At 33.6% G+C, this 24,942-nt stretch overlaps 1 protein-coding gene across 1 annotated transcript in view; it reads right to left on the bottom strand.

Annotated features, from left to right (window-relative positions):
• Positions 1-24,942, bottom strand: part of EYS (EGF-like photoreceptor maintenance factor) — a 1,472,906-nt gene that overhangs the window by 1,225,841 nt on the left and 222,123 nt on the right. Inside the window, 1 exon segment of the mRNA XM_087856898.1 lies at positions 20,501-20,515. Coding sequence (XP_087713024.1) covers positions 20,501-20,515 — 15 coding nt within the window.

Below are 24,942 nucleotides of genomic sequence, written 5' to 3'. Positions count from 1 at the left end.
AAACTGACAAATGCTAAAAGTGAATGCCATATAACTTGAATATCTGTCTTCTTCAACACTCTGGATTGGTGAAAACTACTGCCATTTTACCTCTCTTATATTTTAAAACATATTTTACAAATTTTAAGCTTTGTGTGTTGTTGTAAGCAAGAAAGTTGATCTACAAGTAGCCCCTTGTTCCTGAAAAATGAATTTCTCTTATGGGATAGAAACTAATACAATTTTAGTTTCACAAAAATAGGATCACACTACCAACTGCAGATTGCTTTTATTGTATAAAATAAATTTTTCTGAGTTGATACTAACCCAAACCTTTATTTTTTAAATATCTGCAGATTAAATATCTACAGAAATATCACATCGCCCTATGATGTGAAAATCTCACTTGTTTATTCAACCATATCCTTCTTGGTAGATACTTCAGTGTCCTTTTTAGTCTTTACACTTATTCTTGAAATCACTGAAAATATATTTATGGACTAACATACTCGTGTACTTTTGGGCAATTCATATATAATTTTTGTATTATTTTCTATAATGAATTTGCTTTTATAAAAAGAAGAAATGCATTCAATTATTTTTGACTAGTCCATTACTTTATTCTTCATGAAGTCAGACTGGAAGCAGTCAAGAGCTGACCAAGGATTCTATATCAACACTGCAGAGGGAACTCAATGCCTACATGAAGCATAGCTAAGATCTGCATTGTACAGATGCATAAGCAAATTTGGTGACCGTTTAGTTAATAGCAATGATAAATATTTTGTATGAATATTTCACTACTATTCCTAAAATGTGTAAAAATATAAATATAAATGTATGGTTTATCATACTCTATTTTTAAAAGTTTAAATTTTAATAGAACATATGACAATAATCAGAAAATATAGCATAAACTTGTTTCCTTGAGTATTCACTTCCTAGAGTTACAGTAAACCAGCTACCATAAGATGTGTCTGCCATGCTGGGTGTGAAGCTTGCTTATGGCTCTCTCCTTTGGCCCTCACCCACCCACCCCCCTTCTCCCTTTCTTAAAAAACAAAAAAGAAACAGAAAAAAAAACAAAACAAAAAACCTCACTGAAAAGCTGAAACAACATGCTTTGGTACTGCCCATATTGAGGAGAAATTAAACAGAATACACTAGGCTCTAGCTCTGAAGAAAAAAAATACAGATACAACATGTGTTGCCTTGAATTGTATGCAATAAAATGGGAAAGAATAAGCAAACATCGTTTTAGTGCAATCTTCTAAAAGTGGGAAACTTCCCTTCACCTGCAGGAACTATTTTTGTAACGAGACCATCATGGTGCTATAAAGTAATTATAGGGACATTTTCCTAATATGAGTGACTCATTTTGGAGAATAGCTAAATGAGTCAATTACCAAAGAACCTCACTGTGAAAGGGTTAGATTTTTATAAGCTTTAGAACAGACACACACATACACACAGAATAAGGTGTGTAATAGAAAAGAATTATATCCCTATAATGAAAGTTACACAGGGCTTATTATCATGTGGAAAAAACACCCAATTTTTAAAACAAACTGACATTTTCATGGGGTATATATTATATTAACCATTTCCTAGGACCAAAAAGAGACTTACCATTAAGGTATATGTTACAGAGAAAGCACTTCCTGATGCTCCAGCAATGCTAAAATTCTATGATTTTAGGTGGTGACTGAAAGTTCTAAAAATGTCTTTATATGTCAATTTAATGAACTAGAACTCACCATTTTAAAAGGTCAGAAAATAACTACCAGAACTATTGCTACAAGGTTACCAAAATGTCTAAGCCAAAAATAGTTTCAATAGTTCAAATACTAAAAGTGGCTTATTCCCTCACATTTAAGCACTATAAATACTGGTAATCTGAGGAAGTCCTGAGATACATTTTAACACATGAGAACAATACTAAGGTAACAGAATAGAAGAATTAACACAAAGTAGCAAGGCTACAGAAATCTATAAGACATTTAACAAAAAAAAGGGGGGGGCATTCATAGATTTCTATTATCACTTAAAGTTAGATAATAACCATTGTATGGCTCATATTGCAACAAAAATGAGAAATGAATTTTAAGATACAATGAGATCTACCAAATGATAAAAGCTCCCACCATATTTTTTCCAATACTTTGAATACTTTAAGTAGCAAATCTCTCTCTTGTCTTGTGAAACTTTCAACTATTTTCTCTCCTCAGGGCAACTCCCACAGACAATGAATAATTTAGTCATAATTCTAATTAAAAACTGAGTAGGAGCCCCACAGCTTGTGAGAGTAAGAAGACAATGCCACTAATTATTTGTTACTTCAATTTGTGGTCTGAAACAGTTCTGGGAAGCTTCAGGAAGGTATGTGTAGAATAAGCAATCTGGACCAAACTAGTTTCTCAAAAATACTATTGAGATATTACTGACTTCATAGTTATTGGGTCTTATGCACTCTCCTAATTGCCTTTACCATTTATATCTTCCATCTTTTCAGAAAAGAATATAAACTATAATAATGGATTATTCATAGCTAACCTATTAAATCATCTTTATGATATCTATTCAATATGCCAATTCTTATATTGGTCTTCTTCAGGAACTAAAATTTAACTTTTAAATATTCAATGCTTTTATTTCAAGTTATATATCACAAAGTCTAGTATGCTATCCTTGATAATGAAGTTAAGCAGAAACACAAAGTATTTCAAATGTAAGACTCCACAACACCAGATATATATTTGTATATACTTGGTAAAAGCTCAGTCCTAAAGTATATTACCCTAGATTTGCATGAGGTAATTTCTGGTGATAAAAAGGAAATGGTTGTCCCATGCACGGAAACAGTTCACAAAAGCAAACAATAACAAAGAACCTGCTACTGACCCCATCAGGGCAGGACTGAAAGAGATCATTTGACCTCATTCATATATGCATCTTTCGGTAAAGCTTAAAGCTGAAAAATTCTACTAAATCCAATTAAAGTATTTTCCCTTAAAATGTTTCTTGAGACTCTGTAATTTTACATGTGACTACAAAGTCTTTTTTAAATATTAAAAAATTATTCAATTATTTAAAAAATATTCTATTAAAAAGTTTACTTATTACTTAGCTTTACAAAAAAAGTATTATACACCATACACATTGAAAGCTAACAAACAGAATTGTATCAATTTAGAGAGTAATAATACAATATTAGAAAGATATGATAGAAATTTGCCCAAATCCCAAAGTTCAGTTTACATTTCTGACCTACATCTTATAGACAGAACATCTTACATACATCTTATATAGACAGACTTTTAATGTAGTATCTTGCTCTCATAGAAAGACGTAATATTCATGGAATTTTTCCTTAATACCACAACTGAGTTCTTAATTTTATGGAATTTTGTGATTCTAATTAAAATAATCCTAAGGTAAATCTATTAACTCATAGAACATAAAGTGAGTTACAGAAAATTTTTGTCCAGTCTCAGCCTTTTAAAAATAAGAATGTTACTGCTTTGTTAATCCTGCCTGAAAGTTAGCTGATACGGGAAATATGCACTCGTTAACACCATCTAGACTTCTTGGCTCCACTGTAACTTTGAATTTTTAGTCCTGGACTTACACAAAGGAACAGACATATGTTAGTAAAAATGTTAACTAAGAAATTGCCATTTGGAGATTCTCAAAACCCATACTATTGGCCTTTTAACTACCTGAAAAGTAGAAAATAAAGTAGAATGCTACATCTACATTTTAAAAAGTAGACCTGAGTTGTTGAAATGACATACGTATATAATATTCATGGTTTTCTTAAACTTTAAAAATATTTCACATGTCTGTTAAAATATGCATTATTTTATATCCCTAATATAGCAATCAGCTATTCAAGTAGAGAGCAGGGAAGAAGATACAGCTGAACAGTTCATAAGGACAAAAACAATACAGTTTAATTTGTTTAACTGAGCAATGTAATTGAAAGCAGTTAAGGCATTGTAAGAAAAACATAGCTAATATCTTGGATCCCTGAGGTTTGTCACTGACCACCCTTTTATTATGAAAAAGACTAATTTTCTGTTGTAAATTATGCAGATTAGACCATGTCTGAAACACTGTTTTCAATTTCCGTCCTTAAGAATTCATTTAGAAAAAAAAGAAAGAACATTTAGATGAGGTGATAATGACCTTCAGCAGCCCATCTTAAAACTATGCCAAATAATACTTATTGTGGATATTTCGAAATTGAACTTGCATAAGGAAAAAAAAAAGTCTTTAGAACTGCCATGAAAAGTTAGAAGACAGACTTATAAGTTATCAGATCATAAAAACACAATGTAGTCAAAAGGATCATATTTGTGTGTTGTATTAGTTAAGAAAGCAATGAAAGTCCTAAAGCCTGGAAATTAAAAGAAAAACTTTACAGTTGTGTGCAAGGGATATTAATTTTAATTGAAATTGCCCACACTATAATTTGCAGCTTTTTGATGAGAATAATGAAGAAGGGGAAATTGGTTTTACAGGATTCTTGCAGAGGATTACATCATGTTGGCCTAAGTTAGCATGGATAAGCTCATCCTATCTTAAAATACCATGATGCTGTGATAGTCTTGCTGCTTGTTATGTTATAGAAAATATTAAACATCATTGATTTCTTTCATATGTTTGTTCTTTTGGAACATGCTTTCTGAAAAGATGACGGTTTATAGATCATGTTCTGTAGAACTGTAAAATATTTAGCAGGAGTGAATGAGACAGGGAGAACTTCTTGTTATTTCACGGTAAAGCTACTAACCTCTCCAAAATATAAATCAAATAGAATATAAATCAAAATAGAATAGGAGACTCATCAAAGCAACTGTTAGAAAAAATACTATGATATTAGGCACCAATAATTTTTCCTTGACTTCTAATATTGAAATTCTACTTATGAAAAATATTATATCCTCTGAAATACAACTTTTATATGAAAATCTACTACAAGCAATTATTATCAAAAGAATGAAATGATGGGTTATACAATAAATTTTTCATTTTCACATGCAAATATAAATAACTCAGGTTATCATTTTTTTCAAGTTTTTTGAATATGTTAATGAATGTTGCCTGCAGATTTAAGATTGGCAAATCACATGAAATAGAGCTTAATCTTCTATTGATAAAGTTATATGTGTGAAGATAACTGTTGCATTATATTCTTGAATTAATTACCTTGCTATTAAAGTAACAGTTAAGATTTGCTTGAAATTCAGTTGCATAATAAGGCCCATACATAAAGCAATGTTATAATTACACTGACAGATTAAAATATTTTAACTAAAATTTCATCTATTCCCTTATTTAAACCCTAAGCAATTATAATGTATACGAAGTACTTTTCTTAAAGATAGCATATGGACTAAGATTTCAGACAGACTGGATAATAATACAGGAAATAGGACACACCCACACACATGATACAAAATAATAAAAGCTGCAAAACAGAAAATGCTATAAAAGGAACACAGTTTGGGTGATTTTTAAATGTTAAACCCCACCTAAAAACAGACAGATGGTAAATCTACATTTTCTTACAAAGGTTATAATGACTGCTTTTTTTATGAAGAAAGAAGATTGTGAAAGAGAACATAATTTTATATAATAATCACATAGATTTACAGATTTATACAGGTTATAAACATGTCTTAGGAGACCTCCCATTGTCTATCACTGTCTGTAAATATCTTTTTCCCCCAGTATACTAAGCACAAAAGGGACTGTAAATGGTTCTAGAAATAAAATTTCAAAAATAATTGTCATTTCTCCATCCTTTGAAAAGAGAATCACCACCAGGTTTTGTTTTGCTTCATATTTTATAAATTTCAGAAATCTTTGTGACCAGAATACAGTCCCCTACATTTGCTTAACCTAGCACTGATAATTTATGAGCATTTAAAGTTAACTGATAAGTCAACATAATTTGAAAAGGATTGTGGATCATACAAACGATGAATTCTCTTAAAAGATGTTTAAAAGATAATTTGATCTTTTGTAAAGTAGTTCTGTTTTTCACTTTCTCAGGAACCTCCATACTGTTTTCCACAGTAGCTGCACTAGTTTCATTGCCATCGACAGTGCACGAGTGTTCCTTTTTCTTCACATCCTTGCCAACACCTCATGATCCAGCAAATCACACTACTGGGTACTTACCCAAAGAATACAAGAACACTAACTCAAAGGGATGCACGTACCACTGTGCTTATAGTAGCATTATTTACAACAGCCAAGATGGAAGCATCCAAAGTACCCAGAGATTGATGAATGAATAAGAAGATGTGCTGTATGTATACAATGGAGTATGATTCATCTATAAAGAAGAATGAAATCTTGCTATTTGCAATGACATGGATGGAGCTAAAGAGTATAATGCTAATAAGTAAAATAAGTCAGAGAAAGATAAATACTGTATGATTTCACTCATATGTGGAATTTAAGAAACAAAGAAAAAAAGGGGGAAAATGAGAGAGAGAGAGAGAGAGAGAGAGAGAGAGAGAGAGAGAGAGAGAGAAGAAATCAAGAAACAGACTCTTAACTATAGAGAACAAACTGATGGTTACCAGGTGGCTGAAAGGAGGAGTTAAATAGGTGATGGGGATTGAGGAGGGCACTTGTCCTGCTGAGCAGAGAATGATGTATGGAAGTGTCCAGTTATTGTCCTGCACACCTAAAACTAATGAAATACTGTATGTTAACTAACAGAACTAAAATAAAGGCTCCGAAAAAAAAAAAAAAGATAATTTGATTTTTCAAAGTTTTAGCTAATAAATTTAAAAGGCAGGGAAAAATGGTTTTCTTTTTAACAAACCTTTTTTGTTGTTCATCTGTAGGCTTGACTGATACATATAATTGTTGCAGATCGTTTAAGTGGATCACTAAACATAAAAAGATGAGGACTAAAAATTCTCAAAAAAACCTACAATGTATATATTATAATAACATGACATGTTCACTAAACAGCATGTTTGAAATTACGTAGCAACTCAAATATAAAAGTTCAAACATTGGGTGTCAACAATATCACATACTTTTTTTCTTAAACTAGCTTTATTTTCTTGTCCATGGGATGGAAATCCAAATAAACAACTTTCTGAAGTTTATCCTCATGGACAGTTTCATTATTTTTACAAAAGCCAGCCTGAAGATGTCACACAACTAAATGAAAAAGCTTTTAATGAAAGAAGTCACTTTTATTTTTAATAACAGTAACAATGAGACATCTGAAAAGGGTATTAAAGAGAATGAGAAAATTAGTCTTACCCCCCCACCACCACCACCAAAATATGTTACAGTCAAAAAGAGGAGGAGCTGATTTAAGGTAAGCTATTAGTCACTTACTGAATGTAGGCATAATGAATTTAAAGTAGTGATAGAATATTCAAGTAAAAGAGGCTACCAAATGTTTGGAAATGCAATTGTAAAACAACAAGCAGAGGAGACAGGCTTAGGTTATAGCATCGACTACTACACATCATATAAATTATAATTAGAGTTTTAAAATTAGACAGGATATACCAGATTTAAAAAACAAAACAAAACAAAACAAACAAACAAAAAAAAAAAAAACAGAGAAAGAGAAGCAGAGCAAAGACAGACACTTGAATGCAGTATACAATTAGGTGGTATGAGGAATAATAGAGAGGCTGAAAACCTTGTAATCAATGGAGGGCTCAAAAAAGAACGAAGAAAAATAAAGAATGAGGAGAACATTCTTTATGGTGGTAAAAGGCTAGGCAGTGAATTGTTGGTAAAGGTTTTCCTATTGGTATTACAAAATAAAGGGTAAATATGCATAAGCAGGTATCAGATCCTTAAAGGTGAGATTATACATGAAGGTAAAGATTTTGACAAGGAGACCTGAGTATAACCTATATGTGATAAAACAGCATCAGTAATGAAGGATAGGTCAAGGAGGTAAGGTGGAGGAATAGTGGGAGGACCCTAGGCTTGCCTCATCCCTAGAACACAGCTGGATAAATATCAAACCATTCTGAATACCCAAGAAATCCATCTGAGGACTGAAAGAACAATCTGCACAACTAGAGGAAGAGAAGAGGTCACATTGTGGAAGGCAGGAGGTGCAGAGACGTGATGTGGAAGAGAAACAGATCACAGGTGCTGCAGAGGGGAGGGAGCTCTGGTCAGGAGAGAGGTGAGAGGGAGAGAGAGAAAAGAGCATACAGGGCATCACACAAGGAAAACACTTCCCCAAACCCACTGATGGGAAAATCAGAGGGTCTGATTTTTGTGAGTTTTACAACCGGCAGGGTTCAAAGACTTGAGTTTTAGAGATCTGCCACATGGCCAGTGGGGAGCCCTGAGGGCACTTCATTGATCCTTTGGAGGAGGGCAGAGAGCCAGGGACTAGACTGCAGGATCTGAGGATCCTGTGGGAGGCACTGGAAGAGAAGGTTCCCCCTTCTTGGAGCATATCTGGGAGAGGTGGCATTGCCTCTCTGGGGAAAAAAGAGCCAGCAGGTGGCATTACCCTTCAGCACAGGGCCAGAGATAACCGCTGAGATGGCTAACCTGGATACTGGCTCTTTGCTGTGCTTTACTCCAGCTCCATGCCCCTGCACTTCGGTGCGACTGCCCTTCCAGGACAAGTCTGCATCAATCCCAGAGAAGCGAGACCCTCCCCTAGAGGACCAGCATGGTCCATGCCATGCCAGGTGTCTAAAGTTTGAAGTTTTAAAACTCAACCAACCTGCCTGTATAGAACACAGGTGCACTGTGCTGCCAGGCAGGCAGATGGCCCAGACACAGACGGTGAAGGCACAGATCTAAGGGGCACCTGAGACACAGGATGGGAAATTGTTTGCTCTTCTGGGAGGGCTTCCCATACAGCAGCAGGTGCAAACTCCCCTCTCTGGGGACAAGGGAGGGGGTTGGCATCATTTCTCTCCCCTGACCCTCAGCATAAACTTCAGTAAGCAGGACAGTGCCAACAGTGGTGGCCAAAACTAATTACACCAAGCCCCACACCATTGCACTGTGCAGGTGATGCTTTTCTAGGGCATGTATGCTGAGAACCAAAGCAGTGGGTCTCTCTCCGAGAAGACCAGCACAACCCCTCCCCCACAACATGCACCACATCTACTGACCATAGAGTTCTGCAAAGCTTCAGCTCTAGTGGAAAGAGCATCAGGCCTCTTTTAACAAGCAAATCAGAGCACACCCAGTTAAAACTCTCTACACTCTGGCCAAGGTCCAAACACTCCCCACTGAAGGTAAGGAAAAACTGCAAAGGAATGACCTGAGGGAAAGAGCAGCCAAAACACAGCAGCAGAGTGCGCACAGCATACAGCAGAGACACATCCTGCAGCACCAGACCCTGAACAGTATATAACCTCTTCTTCACAAAGCCGTTACCCTCAGGAGCAGGAAACACAACAGGCTTTCCTAACACAGAGAAGAAGACAGAGACCTAGACAAAATACTGAGATGGAGAAATTCATTCCAAAAGAAAGAACAAGAAAAGGTGACACACATGGATCTAATCAAAACAGATATAAGTAATATGCCTGAAGTAGAATTTAAAGCAACATTCATAAGGACACTAGCTGGGCTTGAGAAAAGCATAGACGACACCAGGGAATCCCTTACCACAGGCATAAAGGACCTAAAACTATTCAGGCAGAAATGAAAAATGCAATAGTTGAGATTCAAAACTGCTGGATGCAATGAGTACAAGGATGGAAGAAGCAGAGGAATGAAGAGGTGATATAGAAGACTGAAATAATGAAGTGAAAAAGAAGAGGAAAAGAAAAATATTAGATCACAAATGTAGACTTAGGGAACTCAGTGACTCCATAAAGTGTGATAACATTCATATCACAAAAGTCTCATGAGGAGAGGGGGAAAACGGAGCAGAAAGTTTATTTGAGGAAATTATAGCTGAAAACTGTCCTACTCTGGGGAAGGAAACAGACATCCAAATCCAGGTGGCACAGAGAACTTCCAACAAAATCAACAAAAGCAGGCCAACACCAAGATATATTGTAATTAAATTTGCAAAATATAGAGATAAAGAAAAAAATCCTAAAAGCAGTAAGACAAAAGAAGTTCCTAACTTACAAGGGAAGACAAATAAGGTTGGCAGCAGATCCTCCACAGAAATTTGGCAGGCCAGAAAAGTAACATTATATATTTAATGTACTGAATGGGAAAAATACGCAGCCAAGAATATTTTATCAAGCAAGGGTGTCATTCAGAATAGAAGGAAAGATAAAGAGTTTCTCAGACAAAAATTAAAGGAGTTCGTGACCACTAAACCAGCCCTGCAAGAAATATTAAAGGGGACTCTTTGAGCAGGAAAGAAAGACCAAAAGCAACAAGTAGAAAGCAACAGAGAAAATCTCCAGAAACATCAACTTTACAGGTAGTACAATGGCACTAAATTCATATCTATGAATAATCACTCTGAATGTAAATGGACAAATGCTCCAATCAAAAGGCAGAGAGTGTCAGACTGGATTTAAAAAAAAAAAAAAAAAAGACCTATCTATATGCTGTCTATAAGAAACTCATTTCAGACCTAAAGACACCTGCAAATTGAAAGTGAGGGGATGGAGAAGCATTTATCATGCTAATGGACAGTAAAAGTAAACCGTAGTAGCAATATTTATATCAGACAAACTAGATTTTAAGCTAAAGACTGTAACAAGAGATGAAGATGGGTACTATATCATAATAAAGGGGTCTATCCAACAAGAATATCTAACAATTGTAAATATTTATGCCCCCAACATGGGAGCACCCAAATATATAACACAATTAACAAACATAAAGAAACTCATTGATAGCAATACAATAATAGTAGGGGACTTTAATACTCCACTTATAGCAATGGACAGATCATCTAAGCAGAAAATCAACAAGGAAACAATGGCTCTGAATGACACACTGGACTTAACAGATCTGTTCAGAACATTTCATCCTAAAGCAGCAGAGTAAACATTCTTTTCAAGTGTGCATGGGTCATTCTTCAGAACAGACCATGTACTAGGTTACAAATCAGGCCTCAACAAGTACAAAAAGATTAAGATCATACCATACATATTTTCATACCCCCACAAAGCTATAAAACTTGAATTCAACCACAAGAAAAAATTTGGAAAGACAGCAATTACACAGAGGTTAAAGAACATCCTATTAAAGCATGAATGGGTTAATCAGGAAATTAAAGAATAAATTAAAAAATACATGCAAACAAATGAAAACATGATGGTCTACAACCTTTAGGATGCACCAAAAGCAGTCCTAAGAGGGCAATACAGGCCTACTTCAAAAAGAAGAAAAATTTCAAATATGCATCCTAACTTTATATCCGAAGAAGCTAGAAAAAGAACAGCAAATGAAGCCTAAGGCCAGCAGAAGAAGGGAAATATAATGATTACATCAGAAATAAATGATATAGAAACAACAGCAAGAAACCCCCAGAACAAACCAATGAAATCAGGAGCTGGTTATTTGAAAGAATTAATAAAATGGATAAATCCCTAGCCAGACTTATCAAAAAGAAAAGAGAAAGAACTCAAATACAATCATGAATGAGAGAGGAGAAATCACAACCAACACCACAGAAATACAATTATAAGAGAATATTATAAAAAATTATATGCCAACAAATTGAGCGATCTGGAAGAAGTGGATAAATTCGAGAAACATAAACTACCAAAATTGAGAGAGGAAGAAATAGAAAACTTGAAGAGACCAATAACCAGCAACGAAATTGAAGCAGTAATCAAAACTCTCTCAACAAACAAAAGCCCAGGGCCAAATGGCCTCACAGGGAAGTTCCACCAAACATTTAAAGAAGAGTTAGTACCTCTTCCTCTCAAACTGTTATTGAAGAAGAAGAAGAAGAAGAAGAAGAAGAAGAAGAAGAAGAAGAAGAAGAAGAAGAGGAAGAAGGGGGAGGAGGAGGAGGAGGAGGGGGAGGGGGAGGGGGGGGGAGGAGGAGGAGGAGGAGAAGAAACTCATTCTATAAGGCCATGACTCCAAAACCAGACAAAGAACCCATTGAAAAAGAGAATTACAGGCCAATATCCCTGATGAACATGGATGTGAAAATTCTCAGCAAAATACTAGCAAACTGAATCCAACAATACATTAAAAGAATCATTCACCATGACCAAGTAGGATTTACTCCTGGGCTGCTAGTATGGCTCAATATTTGCAAATCAATCAACATGATACACCACATTAATAAAAGAAAGAATAAGGAAAAATAAAAGGGTAAGAATCACATGATCCTCTCAATAGATGCTAAAAAAGCATTTGACAAAATACAGCACCGATTCATCATAAAAAACCCTCAACAAAGCAGGGATAGGGAGAATATATCTCAACATCAAAAAGGCCACATATGAAAGACCCACAGCTAATATCATCCTCAATGGGGAAAACTGAGAGCTTTCCTCTACAGTCAGGAACAAGACAGGGATGTCCACTCTCACCACTGTTATTTAACATAGTACTGGAAGTCCTGGCCTCAGCAATCAGACAACAAAAACAATTAGAAAACAAAAAGAAATAAAAGGCATCCAAATCGGCAAGGAAGAAGTCAAACTTTCACTGTTCATAGATGACATGATACTTTGTGTAGAAATCCCAAAAGACTCCACCAAAAAAAACTTGCTAGAACTGATAATGCAAATTCAGCAAGGTTGCAGTATATAAAATCAACATACAGAAATCTGTGTCATTTCTATACACCAATAATGAAGCCCTAAAGAAAAATCAAGGAATCAATATCATTTTCAATCACACCAAAACCCACAAGATACCTATGAATAAAGATTTGTACTCTGAAAACTATAGAACACTTACGAAAGAAATTGAAAAGGACACGAAGAAATGGAAAAACATTCCATGCTCAGGGATTGGGAAAAAAAAATATATTGTTAAAATGTCTATACTACTCACAGCAATCTACACATTTAATGCAATCCCTATCATAATACTACCAGCATTTTTCACAGAGCTAGAGCAAACAATCTTAAAATTCATATGGAATCACAAAAGACCCTGAAGAGCCAAAACAACCTTGAAAAAGAAAAGCAAAGCCGGAAATATCACAAAATTCCAGACTTCATATATTACAAAGCTGTAGTCGCCAAGACAGTATGGTACTGACACAAAAACAGACATATAGATCAATGGAACAGAATAAAGAATCCAGAAATGGACCCACAACTATATGGTCAACTAATCTTTGACAAAGCAGGAAAGAATATCTAATGGAAAAAAGACAGTCTTCAGCAACTGGTGTTGGGAAAACTGGATAGCAAGATGCAAAAGAATGGAATGGACCACTTTCTTACACCATACACAAAAATAAATTCAAAATGGATTAAAGACCTAAATGTGAGGCAGGAAACGATCAAAATCCTAGAGGAGAACATGGGCAGCAACCTCTTTGAGATCAGCTATTTAGCAACTTCTTACTAGACACATCTCCAGAGGCAAGGGAAACAGAAGAAAAAGTGAACTATCAGGACCTCATCAAGATAAAAAAGCTTCTGCACAGCAAAGGGAACAATCAACAAAACCAAAAGGCAAACTTTAGTATGGGAGAAGATATTTAAAAATGACATATCTGATAAAGGGTTAGTATCCAAAATCTATAAAGAACTTAGCAAACTGAACACCCAAAAAACAAATAATCTAGTCAAGAAATGGGCAGAAGACATAAATAGACATTTTTTCCAAAGAAGACATACAGATGGCTAATAGACACATGAAAAAATGCTCAACATCACTCATCATCAGGGAAGTGCAAATCAAAACTACAATGAGATACCACCTCACACTTTTCAGAATGGCTAAAATTAACAACACAGGAAACAATAAATGTTTGTGAGGATGCAGAGAAAGAACCCTCTTACACTGTAGGTGGGAATGTAAATTCATACAGCCATTCTGGAAAACGCTGAGGTTCCTCAAAACATTAAAATCAGAACTACCCTATGATCCAGCAATTGCACTACTAGGTATTTACCCAAAGGATAAAATAATACTGATTCAAAGGGGTACATGCACCCTGATGTTTACAGTAGCATTATCAACAATAGCCAAATTGTGGAAAGAGCTCAAGTGTCCATTGATGAATGGATAAAGAAGATATGGAGATATGGTGTGTGTGTGTGTGTGTGTGTGTGTGTGTGTGTGTGTGTATACATACATACATACATACGTATATACATACACACACAATGAAATATTACTCAGCCATAAAACAGAATGAAATCTTGCCATTTGCAATGACATGGATGGAGCTAGAGTGTATTATTCTAAGCAAAATAAGTCAGTCAGAGAAAGACAAATACCATATGATTTTACTCATGCGGAATTTAAGAAACGTAACAAATGTACATGGGGGAAACAGAGAGGCAAATCATAAAACGGACTCTTCACTATAGAGAACAAACTGGGGGTTGCTGGAGGGGAGGTGGGTGAGGGATGGGGATGGGCTAGATGGGTGATGGGTATGAAAGAGAGCACTTGTTGCTGTGATGAGCACTGGATGTTACATGAAATTGATGAATCACTAAATTCTACTCCTGAAACTACTAGCACACTGTATGCTAACTAACTGGAATTTAAATAAAAATTTGAAACAAAAATAAAATAAAATATTGTGTCATTTCTTTTAAAAATAAATATAATTCATATAATTAAAAAATAATGAAGGATACTATGGAGGCAAAAGTTCTGTGTGATAAAACACCCTTATTACCCTTATTTAATAAAATCAACAAATTGAACTGAGTCAATCAATAAACACAAACCGCATAACCTCAACACATGTATGCTTAGTTACTTGTGCTCGTTATGAAAGAGGTTTATGCCAGTTGTCCTTGTTATTCTGTGTTTCATCTCTAAAACCAAAGTTCTTGTAGAGCAATGTAGGACTGGGGAAGGGACTCTGTTCACTGGGTCTGCTTTCCTTAAAAAATGGCATTAGATGGAATAGGGAATTTATGTTGATTCTCCAGGAGAAAATGAGATTGACATAGAAATGGCAAAAACAACAACAACAACAAAGAGTACATGTGATTCACAATAAAAGCCTTTTTAAAAATATTGTTCCAATATGTTGAAATAATAACATCCTATATATTTATCACTTAAATCAAAAGTCTTAATTTTTTATGTTAACTTTCAGTTTCTGTTCACATAAAATCTTGGGACTTAAGTTTTTAAACCACTCATACACTGAGTGCTAATTATAGCTATATAGCTATAGAGTTAATTATAACTTAGGGAGCTTATAATTTCTAACTTAATAATTTAGGTGCTTCCATTATTTTCTAAGAACAAGGCTGTATTAAGAAATTTTTACTGACAACAAATTTGTGCATCAAGACTTCATTAGAAAAAAATATCAAGAAATAAGTTTACCATATCAACCATGGTAAAAACAACCACATTTCAATTTTGATCTTTATGACCAAACTAACCACTACAAATAATTTGGCAATTATATTTCTATTAGGAATGTGAACAATTGCTCATGTCCTCACTTTCTAGAATAACATGGATATTATGTAAATGTCTTTCTAATGTGTTAGAAAGAAAATTGTTATTGTTTTACTTTACCAATTAAATGGTTATCATAAAAGTTGATTATTTTATTTATTTATTTATTTAGCTACATTTAGTGGTTATTTGCACACATATTTGTGTGTATGTTTAGCTCTATAGAATTCTACCATATTTTGTATCTGGCTTTTTCTTAAGTTTATGATAGCTTTCCAACTAAGTAAGTGGGTATATATATATCATCGTTTTAAGTCTGAATTACATTCAGAGATGACTTTAATCACTCTCTCTAAATTGACACTAAGTTGTATCATAATTGCACATTTTATATAGAACTCTGCATAGAGCAATGTCGTATTACTTATTAATTATACAATTATTTTTGAGTCACTACCTTGAAGGGTAATTAGTGGATTTTAAAAAGTACCTATCTTACATGTTGCTACTCATTGTAGAAATGCCTTCTAGAAACGTTTTAACAATTTATACACCAACCAACAATGTATAAGAATGTTTGTGTTTTCTACACATTCTTCCCAGTACTAGATTTCAATTTGTCAGTTTTTTCCGATTTTTTTCTAATTCATTTTAGAGAAGGATAAAAAAAAAAAAAAGAAATACCTTTCTTCATTTTAGCACAAGCAGTTATAAGTGGAGCTTCACTTCTTTATAATTTTACAGGATAATTGTAAGGTTTTTAGAATTTTTTTATCCTGTATAAATTTTTCACATATATATTTTCCCTCAGTAATTATTAAAATTCTGTGTGTGATAATCATGCAAATATTTTTTTCCAATTGGAGTTTGGCTTTTAATTTGTTTCCATATAGATGTTTTATATTTTAGTGTGATTGAATTTAGCACATTTTTTCCTTTTAGGATTTTATATTTTCATGACATGTTTATGATACTTTTTCCTGTGCATTATGAAAATATACACTCATTTATATTTTAAATGCCATCTCCTAGGTACCTATTAGTCTCAACTTTGCATATTGTCCTTTTTTGTGGTGGATATATATTGTGAATTATATCTGTCTTTTCAGATGTCTAGTCTGCTTTTCATATTCCCTAAGTAACTTTGTCACAGATCATATAACTGACCATCAATATTTTATTCCATTCTTCACTCTTGTGCATTTATATTTTAGATTTAAGTTTGCTGAAATTTGATTTTTCAATGTTGGGAAATAAATAACACTATTTTCCATATAATTAGTTTGTTTTATGAGTATGAATGGAATGCATATGTCTTATTTCCTTACCATAATACCATGCTTACTTATTCTGAGCTCTCAAATTTGTTAATATATTTTTGTGTTTTGTTTCTTGTGTATTTGGTATGTTTCAAAAAGTCTCATTAAAGTACTGCATGGTATATTACCCTTTTTTCTCTAAAATTTTCTTGACTATTTATACCCATTTATAATCCCAAATCTGATTTAGATTTTTAATTTTCAACATATTTTCTTAGGATTTATCTAGAATTTCAAATGTTTATAAAAATGTTTGAGGGTATACCCCTTGTAATAAAAAAGTAATTATTTGAAAATATGGTATTTTTCTCCATTCATATACTTTTACATTATGAACTTTAAAATTTTGTTTAATCCAGTATGTTACATTTCATGCTTAGAATTTTTCCTTTTATTTCACAATATTTTGAAAACTATTACAAATGTGCTTCTTTTTATTATATTTTCTATCCGGCTGGCATTTATATTTTCTAATTATTTTATATCTTTGGTATTTGGTATTCTCTTTTTCTTTTGATACTCTTAAGACATAGGTACCATATGGATGAAAACACTAAAAAGAAAAAAAGAAAAGATTTGAAAAGTGTAATTGGCATTTTCTACTATAACCAAACACTAAAATAAAATTTTCTCAAGCAATGGCTGTACTTCCTCCTGCTACAAATATCTTTCAGGTGAAAACAATGTGTCCTTTATTGGAGTCCAAGCAAAGATTATACTTCAGATGATTCATATCCCAAATATGTTGGAATATACTTAGATAATTTGACTCATCATTTGGTGCACTGGATTGCCCTTCAGATTTAATTGGAAATACTTTCAGTATAGCAAGTATAAATGACTTTCAATAAATTGATAAAATAAGGCCATATAAAACATGATTCAAACAAGTAAGTAACAACAAACCTAAGGAAAAAAATACAAATCCTTGATTTCATTTTTAAAAATCAGCAAAAGACTAATACATCATAAAAATAGCCATTCACATTATAAATAGAAATTGAGTCAACATAAAATAATAACATGTATTTAAACCAAATTAGAAAACAATTATGGAAAATAATACTTAACGCTGGTAAGAATTTGGTTGTTCAGTCCCTGGAAATGAGTATTCGTAGAAAATTTCTAGAATGCAATTTGGCTTTACAAATTAAAAACCTCAAGCAAGTATGTACTTTAACTCATCAATAAAACCCTTCCAGTCCTGGGAAATCTATTATCACTACAAGATGAAAAGTTTGTACAAAGACAGGGGTACACTGACTAAGTCACAACATTATTAAAGTAGAAAATAAAACAGGGAAAAGTTAAATGTCCAGAATTGGGGAATAGTTATTTCAAATAGATGCATATCTATAATGAAATATTTTATACTGATAATAAAAATAAATTTTAAGTGACTGAAAAATTCTTATATACATTATGTTGAAAAATGACAAACTATACACATATATATATGAATCATCACAACTATTTATAATTAAATGTTATATATTAATGTAACAGTTCATTTTGTAAATGAATAAAAAGAGATACATATATCTGCCAAAATATTAATAATCTCTAGATTTTCCGACTGTGGGAAATTTATAAATCATTTTTATATATTCATTTTATATTCAATTATTCTTAAATTACCACATATCAATGTTATTGTCATTTAAAAGAATTGAAATCACAGAAGCCTCCTTTATTCAGCTAAAACATTTATATTTAACATAATCATAATCCTGATTTATATGCCACCTGACTATAGATCTTCTATTACTTTGGTAACTTGAAATAGTCTGAAAAAAACATGTGCCTAAGAGCTGCAGTATATCAAAATCTCATCATGTAGGAACTATTACATATTTAATGCCCACTAATATTCTCATCTATTTGGAGTTACCAATAATGACGCGACTATAGTAATTGGTCTTGGCTTCCTGAAAAACTGTCATAATGAAAAACTTACGCTTAGACTTAACTTTCTGTTCTTTTCCTTAGAATGACATGTTTCTTAAGGATTCAGCTATTAGACATGGCACTAAAAATTATGTCAGGGGAGTAAGCAGTTGTGTTGAAAATGAGACGGGGCACCTGGGTGGCTCAGTTAGTCAAGCATCAGACCCTTGATGTCAGCTCAGGTCATGATCTCAGGATCCTGAGATTGAGCCCCGGGTCAGCTCCTCACTGAGTGTGAAGCCTGCCTAAGATTCTCTCTCTCCCCCTCTCTCTTCCTTTGCCCCTCTCCCCTTCAACTCCCACACACACTCTCTCTTAAAAAAAAAAAAAAAAAAAAGGCGACAGCAGAGTATAGCAATTCTGTGATATCATACTCCACACCACAGACTATTCAACTGCACGTAGATTTCACACTCAGTGTGATCAGCCTCGCATATTCAGGAGTTTCTAAGGCGGCCATGACACCCACTCTGAAATCCTAGTTTCATAGCAGTATCAAATTCTAGTACACTAAGCTGAGAGACAATAAAAAAACATCTATTCTATCACACTTGTTCCAAAAATTTGAACATATGGTCAGTGGAGTTTAATTGACTTGTTCTGGTGACAAAATATCCTAATTATTTAAAGAGTCAGCACTAAAAATAAAGTACCCCAATTCTTTCTTGGCTGTTCCTAGCAAACACCCTATCCAACTTCAACTTCAGAGAAGCCGTGGATGCTATCACATGAGTGTTAGGCTCTGTCATATTGCCAGGCTCTATTTTGTTTGTTTTTGCATTTTCTTGGGAGAATGACACTGTATTGGGTACAGTTAATCAAGAAAAAATAGTCACCCCAAACAAGGCAATTTTACTGAAGGCTAGTCAATATAACTCATTTATTATTATTCATGGCATCTGCTGGGTTTTCATGTAAAATATTATCAAAAAGTTATATACAAAATACTTTAGAAGTAGACGTACAAGTTTTACATGTCCTCAATATCCACTCTGAACTTCAATATTATAAAATGGGGTATTTAATCTCTATATCTGAGGCTTTTGTCAGGATTAAGTTAGTTTATTGGAAAGTACCTCACGAATTACTTCCTTTCCTGTGTTAGTTCCCTGGCCTAGTTAAAATTCCTGTAACAGAAACATAGGTGTAATATTAGCTTGCTTTCTGTTATTATAGGTAGATAATTAAATACATCTTCTGCCACATCTTATATGTTAATTAGTTATTAGAGATGTATTAGGTAACTTAAGATCAACTTCCTTCTTTTGAGAGAACTGTATCTCAACATAAATCATGGGAAAATATTTTGATATGCTTTAGAATAACATATTGTGTTCCCGGCAATTTTTGAGACTAAAATATCAGAAACAACACAGTTCATACGAAGATTTATAACTTCCCCTTAATGCGGAATTTCTGGAAAAAAATAAATTACACTTTAAGCATGTGGAAATCTAGAGCAAGACGTGTTATGGTCCTAGGTGGGAGATGTGGTATGTCTTAGTAGACTGGGTTTTACACTGTTTGGGTTGCTGGCAGCTCTAGAGTTGTAACTAAGGTGACTTTATGTGTCATTTTGGGACTGATTTCTGCACAGTGAGTGATACAACACAGGTAGTTATCTACTTATAAACATGACTTTTCATGGAAATAATTTACATCTTCTAAAGGGTCGTTCTTAAGACCAGGCCTCCTCTTACGTTGACAGCTGTAAAAGCGTAGCATCACATTACATTTCCTGAAGACATCTTTGCCAAATGGGAGTGTTAGTTGGCCCCATGAAACTCTAAATTTTGACATACTCTTGTCCTTATTAATGATACTGGTTCCACCATAAATATTTGTCCCCAAACACATGGGTTTTATTTATATTGAAAATATGTCGAGGCAAGTAGCCCTCCTTTTTAATATTCCCATACCTGAGAAACTGCCTTTGCATCTGTAGTGACAGCATTCATCACTATCACCTTGAGGGCTTGGCAGATTCAAATAGGCCATAAACAGAAACGTAATTTGGGACTGTATACTAAAGTTTACAATAAAATAAAATACATATATAAAAAATAAAAAATATATATATAAAACAAAGTTTAGACAGCAGAAGTCTGGCCATACTAAACTTTTAAATTCTTTTAAAGTACTGCTTAAATATATTCTTTATACATTAGAATTGCATAACATTTATCCTAGGCACATACACCATTCTACTTAATACTCAATTTACAAATGGAATTCATGTGGATGTTTGAGATAGTATTTTGGTTTTATAGTTTAAGTAAAATTTAATACCTTTACACAAGGGATGAACCAACCAGGAATGGATGTGGGGGGGGGGCAGGATCAAAGAATGGAGATAATGTAAAAATTTCTGGATTTTTACTCACAGTTTAATGTCAAATATAAGAACAGCGTGCAGATTCTTTTCCAATATATTCTAATCTCAACTGCTACTACTAAGAAAAACTCACGTCAACATGAATAGGCAAGAAAATAATAGTACAGCCAGAGTGACAGACGTTTCTTGCCAGAGTATGAATAATTCCAAATTTTTCATGCAGCTTTCAGTTCTACTGGGGTGTAAGGGCTTCTTCGGTTGCTGCTTTGTGCTTGCTATGTATTGTATACACAGTTGTCAGTTAAATGGATTAAATAAATGCTATTCTCCATACTCTGAAGGCTGAGTAAGAATAAAAAATAATCCAGTTTCAATGAAAAAAAAAAAGTCTACTTAACTAGTCAAGAGACATGTCTACTGAGGAAGACCTTTTCCAAACTTGAGAAACAATTTGATAATGATGGCTACCATTTACTTTGAAATTTTATTGTGAATAAGTTTATTCATATAAGAACACTGTAAATTTTATTTTTCACAAATTCATTTTTGTCTCTGACATTTACTGGAAGTTAAAGTCATTTGAAATTAATTAAAAGTACTTGCTTTATAACTTCACATTTAACTGTCTTATAACAATGGCTTTTCACATTTATTTTCAGAATTAATTTTAATATCATAATTTGAATATTTACACTGCACAAATTCATTTTTAAAACATTAGAGTATTTTCTACTTAATTTATGCTTATCTTTTTATATTAAATACCTTCATTTAAAATCATATCCAAGTTTACTTTCATATTCTTTTAAAATAATTGTTTTCTTAATTCTGCAAATGAATTCTAGTAAAAGTAAATAAAATATATATAGCTCTAATAATCTTATTAGGAATAGTACAGAAGACATATCAAGTATTTTACAGTTTCCTCAATTCCCACAAACTTAGCTCTAGGAATTTCATTCTTTTTTCAGTTCCACTGGAAGACCATGATATGGACTGAGGACAATGCTAATAATAAGACTATCAACATATAAACTATAAAATTTAAGGGAACTGAAAAATAATCATAATTGATAAACTTTTTGGATACAACATTTACAATACTAGCTTTAAAAAGCTAAAAAAGTGGTTTTATTTCTCTCTCTTCTATTTCCTTAAAAACAGGTTCTGTTATAAACAAAATGGAAGGGGATCATCCAAAAAATATGCTTACTTGTCCCAGCATCATTAATTTGTTCAGGGAAAACACTTCACAACGCATCTCTGTGAAAGTCAGAATAATGGCTTACAAAGTTATTTACATCCTAATCCCTGGAACCTGTGAATATACATGGATATATACAACAAAGAGAAATTAAGGTTTGGAAGAAATTAAGGTTCTAATCAGATGACCTTAAGAAGGGATACTATCCAGGATTATCTCAGAATCTCAATGTAACCACAAGGGTCTCTAAAAGTGGAAGAAGGAGGCAGAAAGGGAGGTTGAGGTGAGAATCAATCTACTGTTGCTGGCTGGCTTTAAAGATAAAGAGGGCCATGAACCAAGATACTTGGGCAACCTCTAGACACTAGAAAGGACAAGAAGATGATTATCCCTTAGATCCTTTAGAAGGAATGCAACCTTGCCAACATCTTGATTAGCCCACTGAGGCACATTTCATACCTCTGAGCCACAGAGCAATAAGATATTTCTGTTGTTTTAAGCCATTGAGTTCATAGCAATTTATAATAACAACCATAAAAAAATACAGTTTCTACGTCTGCATCTATCTTAATTTTGTAGTTAAACCGTCAAAATTTTACTTTTAACACATGCCCCCTAACATGTTGTTAGCAATATAGACAGCGTGCTTCAGAAAAACGCAAAAAAGGCAATGTAAAAAGAATGAGTAACTTAATACCCCAGTCCTCTTTTCTAAGAAAAAATATATATAATTTAATATATTTATAATAATAGTGACTGCAATAATTTACTATATGTTTGGAATTGGAGTTGTAATATACCAGTATAAATAACTGCCACAATGAAAAAATATTCCTGCTTAATTGACTTGACCTTTGTAAATCACACTAGCCCACTGTTCACTATTTTGAAATAAAAAATAAAAAATAAAAATCATGATTTTTCCAGGCTGAGAATTCATACTTCTGTGTCATTTGCTCCTCTACTATAGAGCAGTCACAGCACATGTGTCACTCTATGGAACATATTAATAAGGTTCTCAGGATCAATGCTACTGACTGCTTCCTTCCAGCAGCAGTTTAACGTTAGCAAAAAATATTGCCTCATTAAAGCACAGAAGAGAATAAAATAAAGCAAAATCAGCACAAATAAAATTCATTAATTATGTCTTAGCTATTGAACCTTTTATGTTAAAGAAGCTTAAAAATGACAGGTGCATATACTAGAAATGATGGAATACCTACTTATCCCTGGTTATGCTCCTTCCTGGATCACAGTTGGTTAGTTATCATTACTTAATGTTTGTAAAGTGCTCTGAAGTCAAAATCACTCCCTGGGTGCTGAGTAGGATCATCTGCCTGAACAAATATAATGATGGAAAGCATATGTTATCGTTTTCCATACCTCTATGGAGGAAAGTGAATATTTACCATAAAAGAAAACGAAACAAAGCAAACACAAGAGAAAAAGAACTAGTTCAAAGTAAGTTGCAGGCCAATTTAGAAAGAAACAAAACTGTGCTCCCTAAATTCAGGCCAGAAATAGCAGGTTCTGCTGTGCTTGAACACAAGGAACTAGTACCTACCAATAGAGGCCATGGTTCTTTGAGCCAAAAGAAGATACTGGTGAATAGGACAGCAGTGGGTACTTTGGATTTCATATATGAAAACATTCCACAATTTGCACGTTATCATCAACCAAACAAGTGAACACTGGGAAATAAACTATATTAGTTAAGGCAAGACATGCATGACAACATATAGGTGCAGGGTACTACTCCTAAAAAAGTTCCCAAAACCTTCCCTGTAGGGTATGAATAAGAAGCCAGAGAATGGGAAGTGACAGTTCATATGCTGATCTGAAAAATTTGCAGTGACAGAAATGGTCTGGAAAGATTCAACTGATTCAATCTTTGCCTTAGTAAAATTCTTCATCAATGCAATATGCTATAGGTAACTTAGGTAAGCTAGAAATTCCAAAATCTAGTATTCGTTCTGAGACAAAGCAGTATTCTCTGCATTTTTCTCTAAACTAAAAATATATATTTAAAATTATCTATAGCTATTGGGGCGCCTGGGTGGCACAGCGGTTAAGCGTCTGCCTTCGGCTCAGGGCGTGATCCCAGCATTATGGGATCGAGCCCCACATCAGGCTCCTCCGCTATGAGCCTGCTTCTTCCTCTCCCACTCCCCCTGCTTGTGTTCCCTCTCTCGTTGGCTGTGTCTATCTCTGTCAAATAAATTAATAAAATCTTTTAAAAAAATGATCTATAACTATGATTTTTTAACAGTTTTCAGACTTACTTTTTTATGAATTGGAGTGAATATGTAAGATTCTGTTAAATATGTATGTTTAGGTTTGATAAAGTAACATTTGCCTCCCAAGAAAACTGGAAAATGTGATAAAAATATCAAACATATATGTGAAATATCCTCCAACCAAATGGATATTGGTTTTGTTGTGGCAAGAGCACACAAAATGGGATGGGTATTTTAGACCACAGTAACAGCTGCTTCTTTAAACAGATAAATTACTATTATTTGATTTTCAACATACAGTCCTTCTTTCAGGGAACTTTAGGGAAATATGCTCACATATCACCTGTGTAAAATAGGAACAATTTATGTTCTTTCAACTGTGAACACCAATCACACACA

The sequence above is a fragment of the Ursus americanus genome, chromosome 29 (assembly GCF_024610735.1).
Source record: "Ursus americanus isolate L20-20 chromosome 29, mUrsAme1.1.p, whole genome shotgun sequence".
NCBI classification, from domain to species: Eukaryota; Metazoa; Chordata; class Mammalia; order Carnivora; family Ursidae; genus Ursus; species Ursus americanus.
Note: the sequence above shows the minus strand (reverse complement) of the source record. Positions and strands in the feature narration are given on the sequence as shown.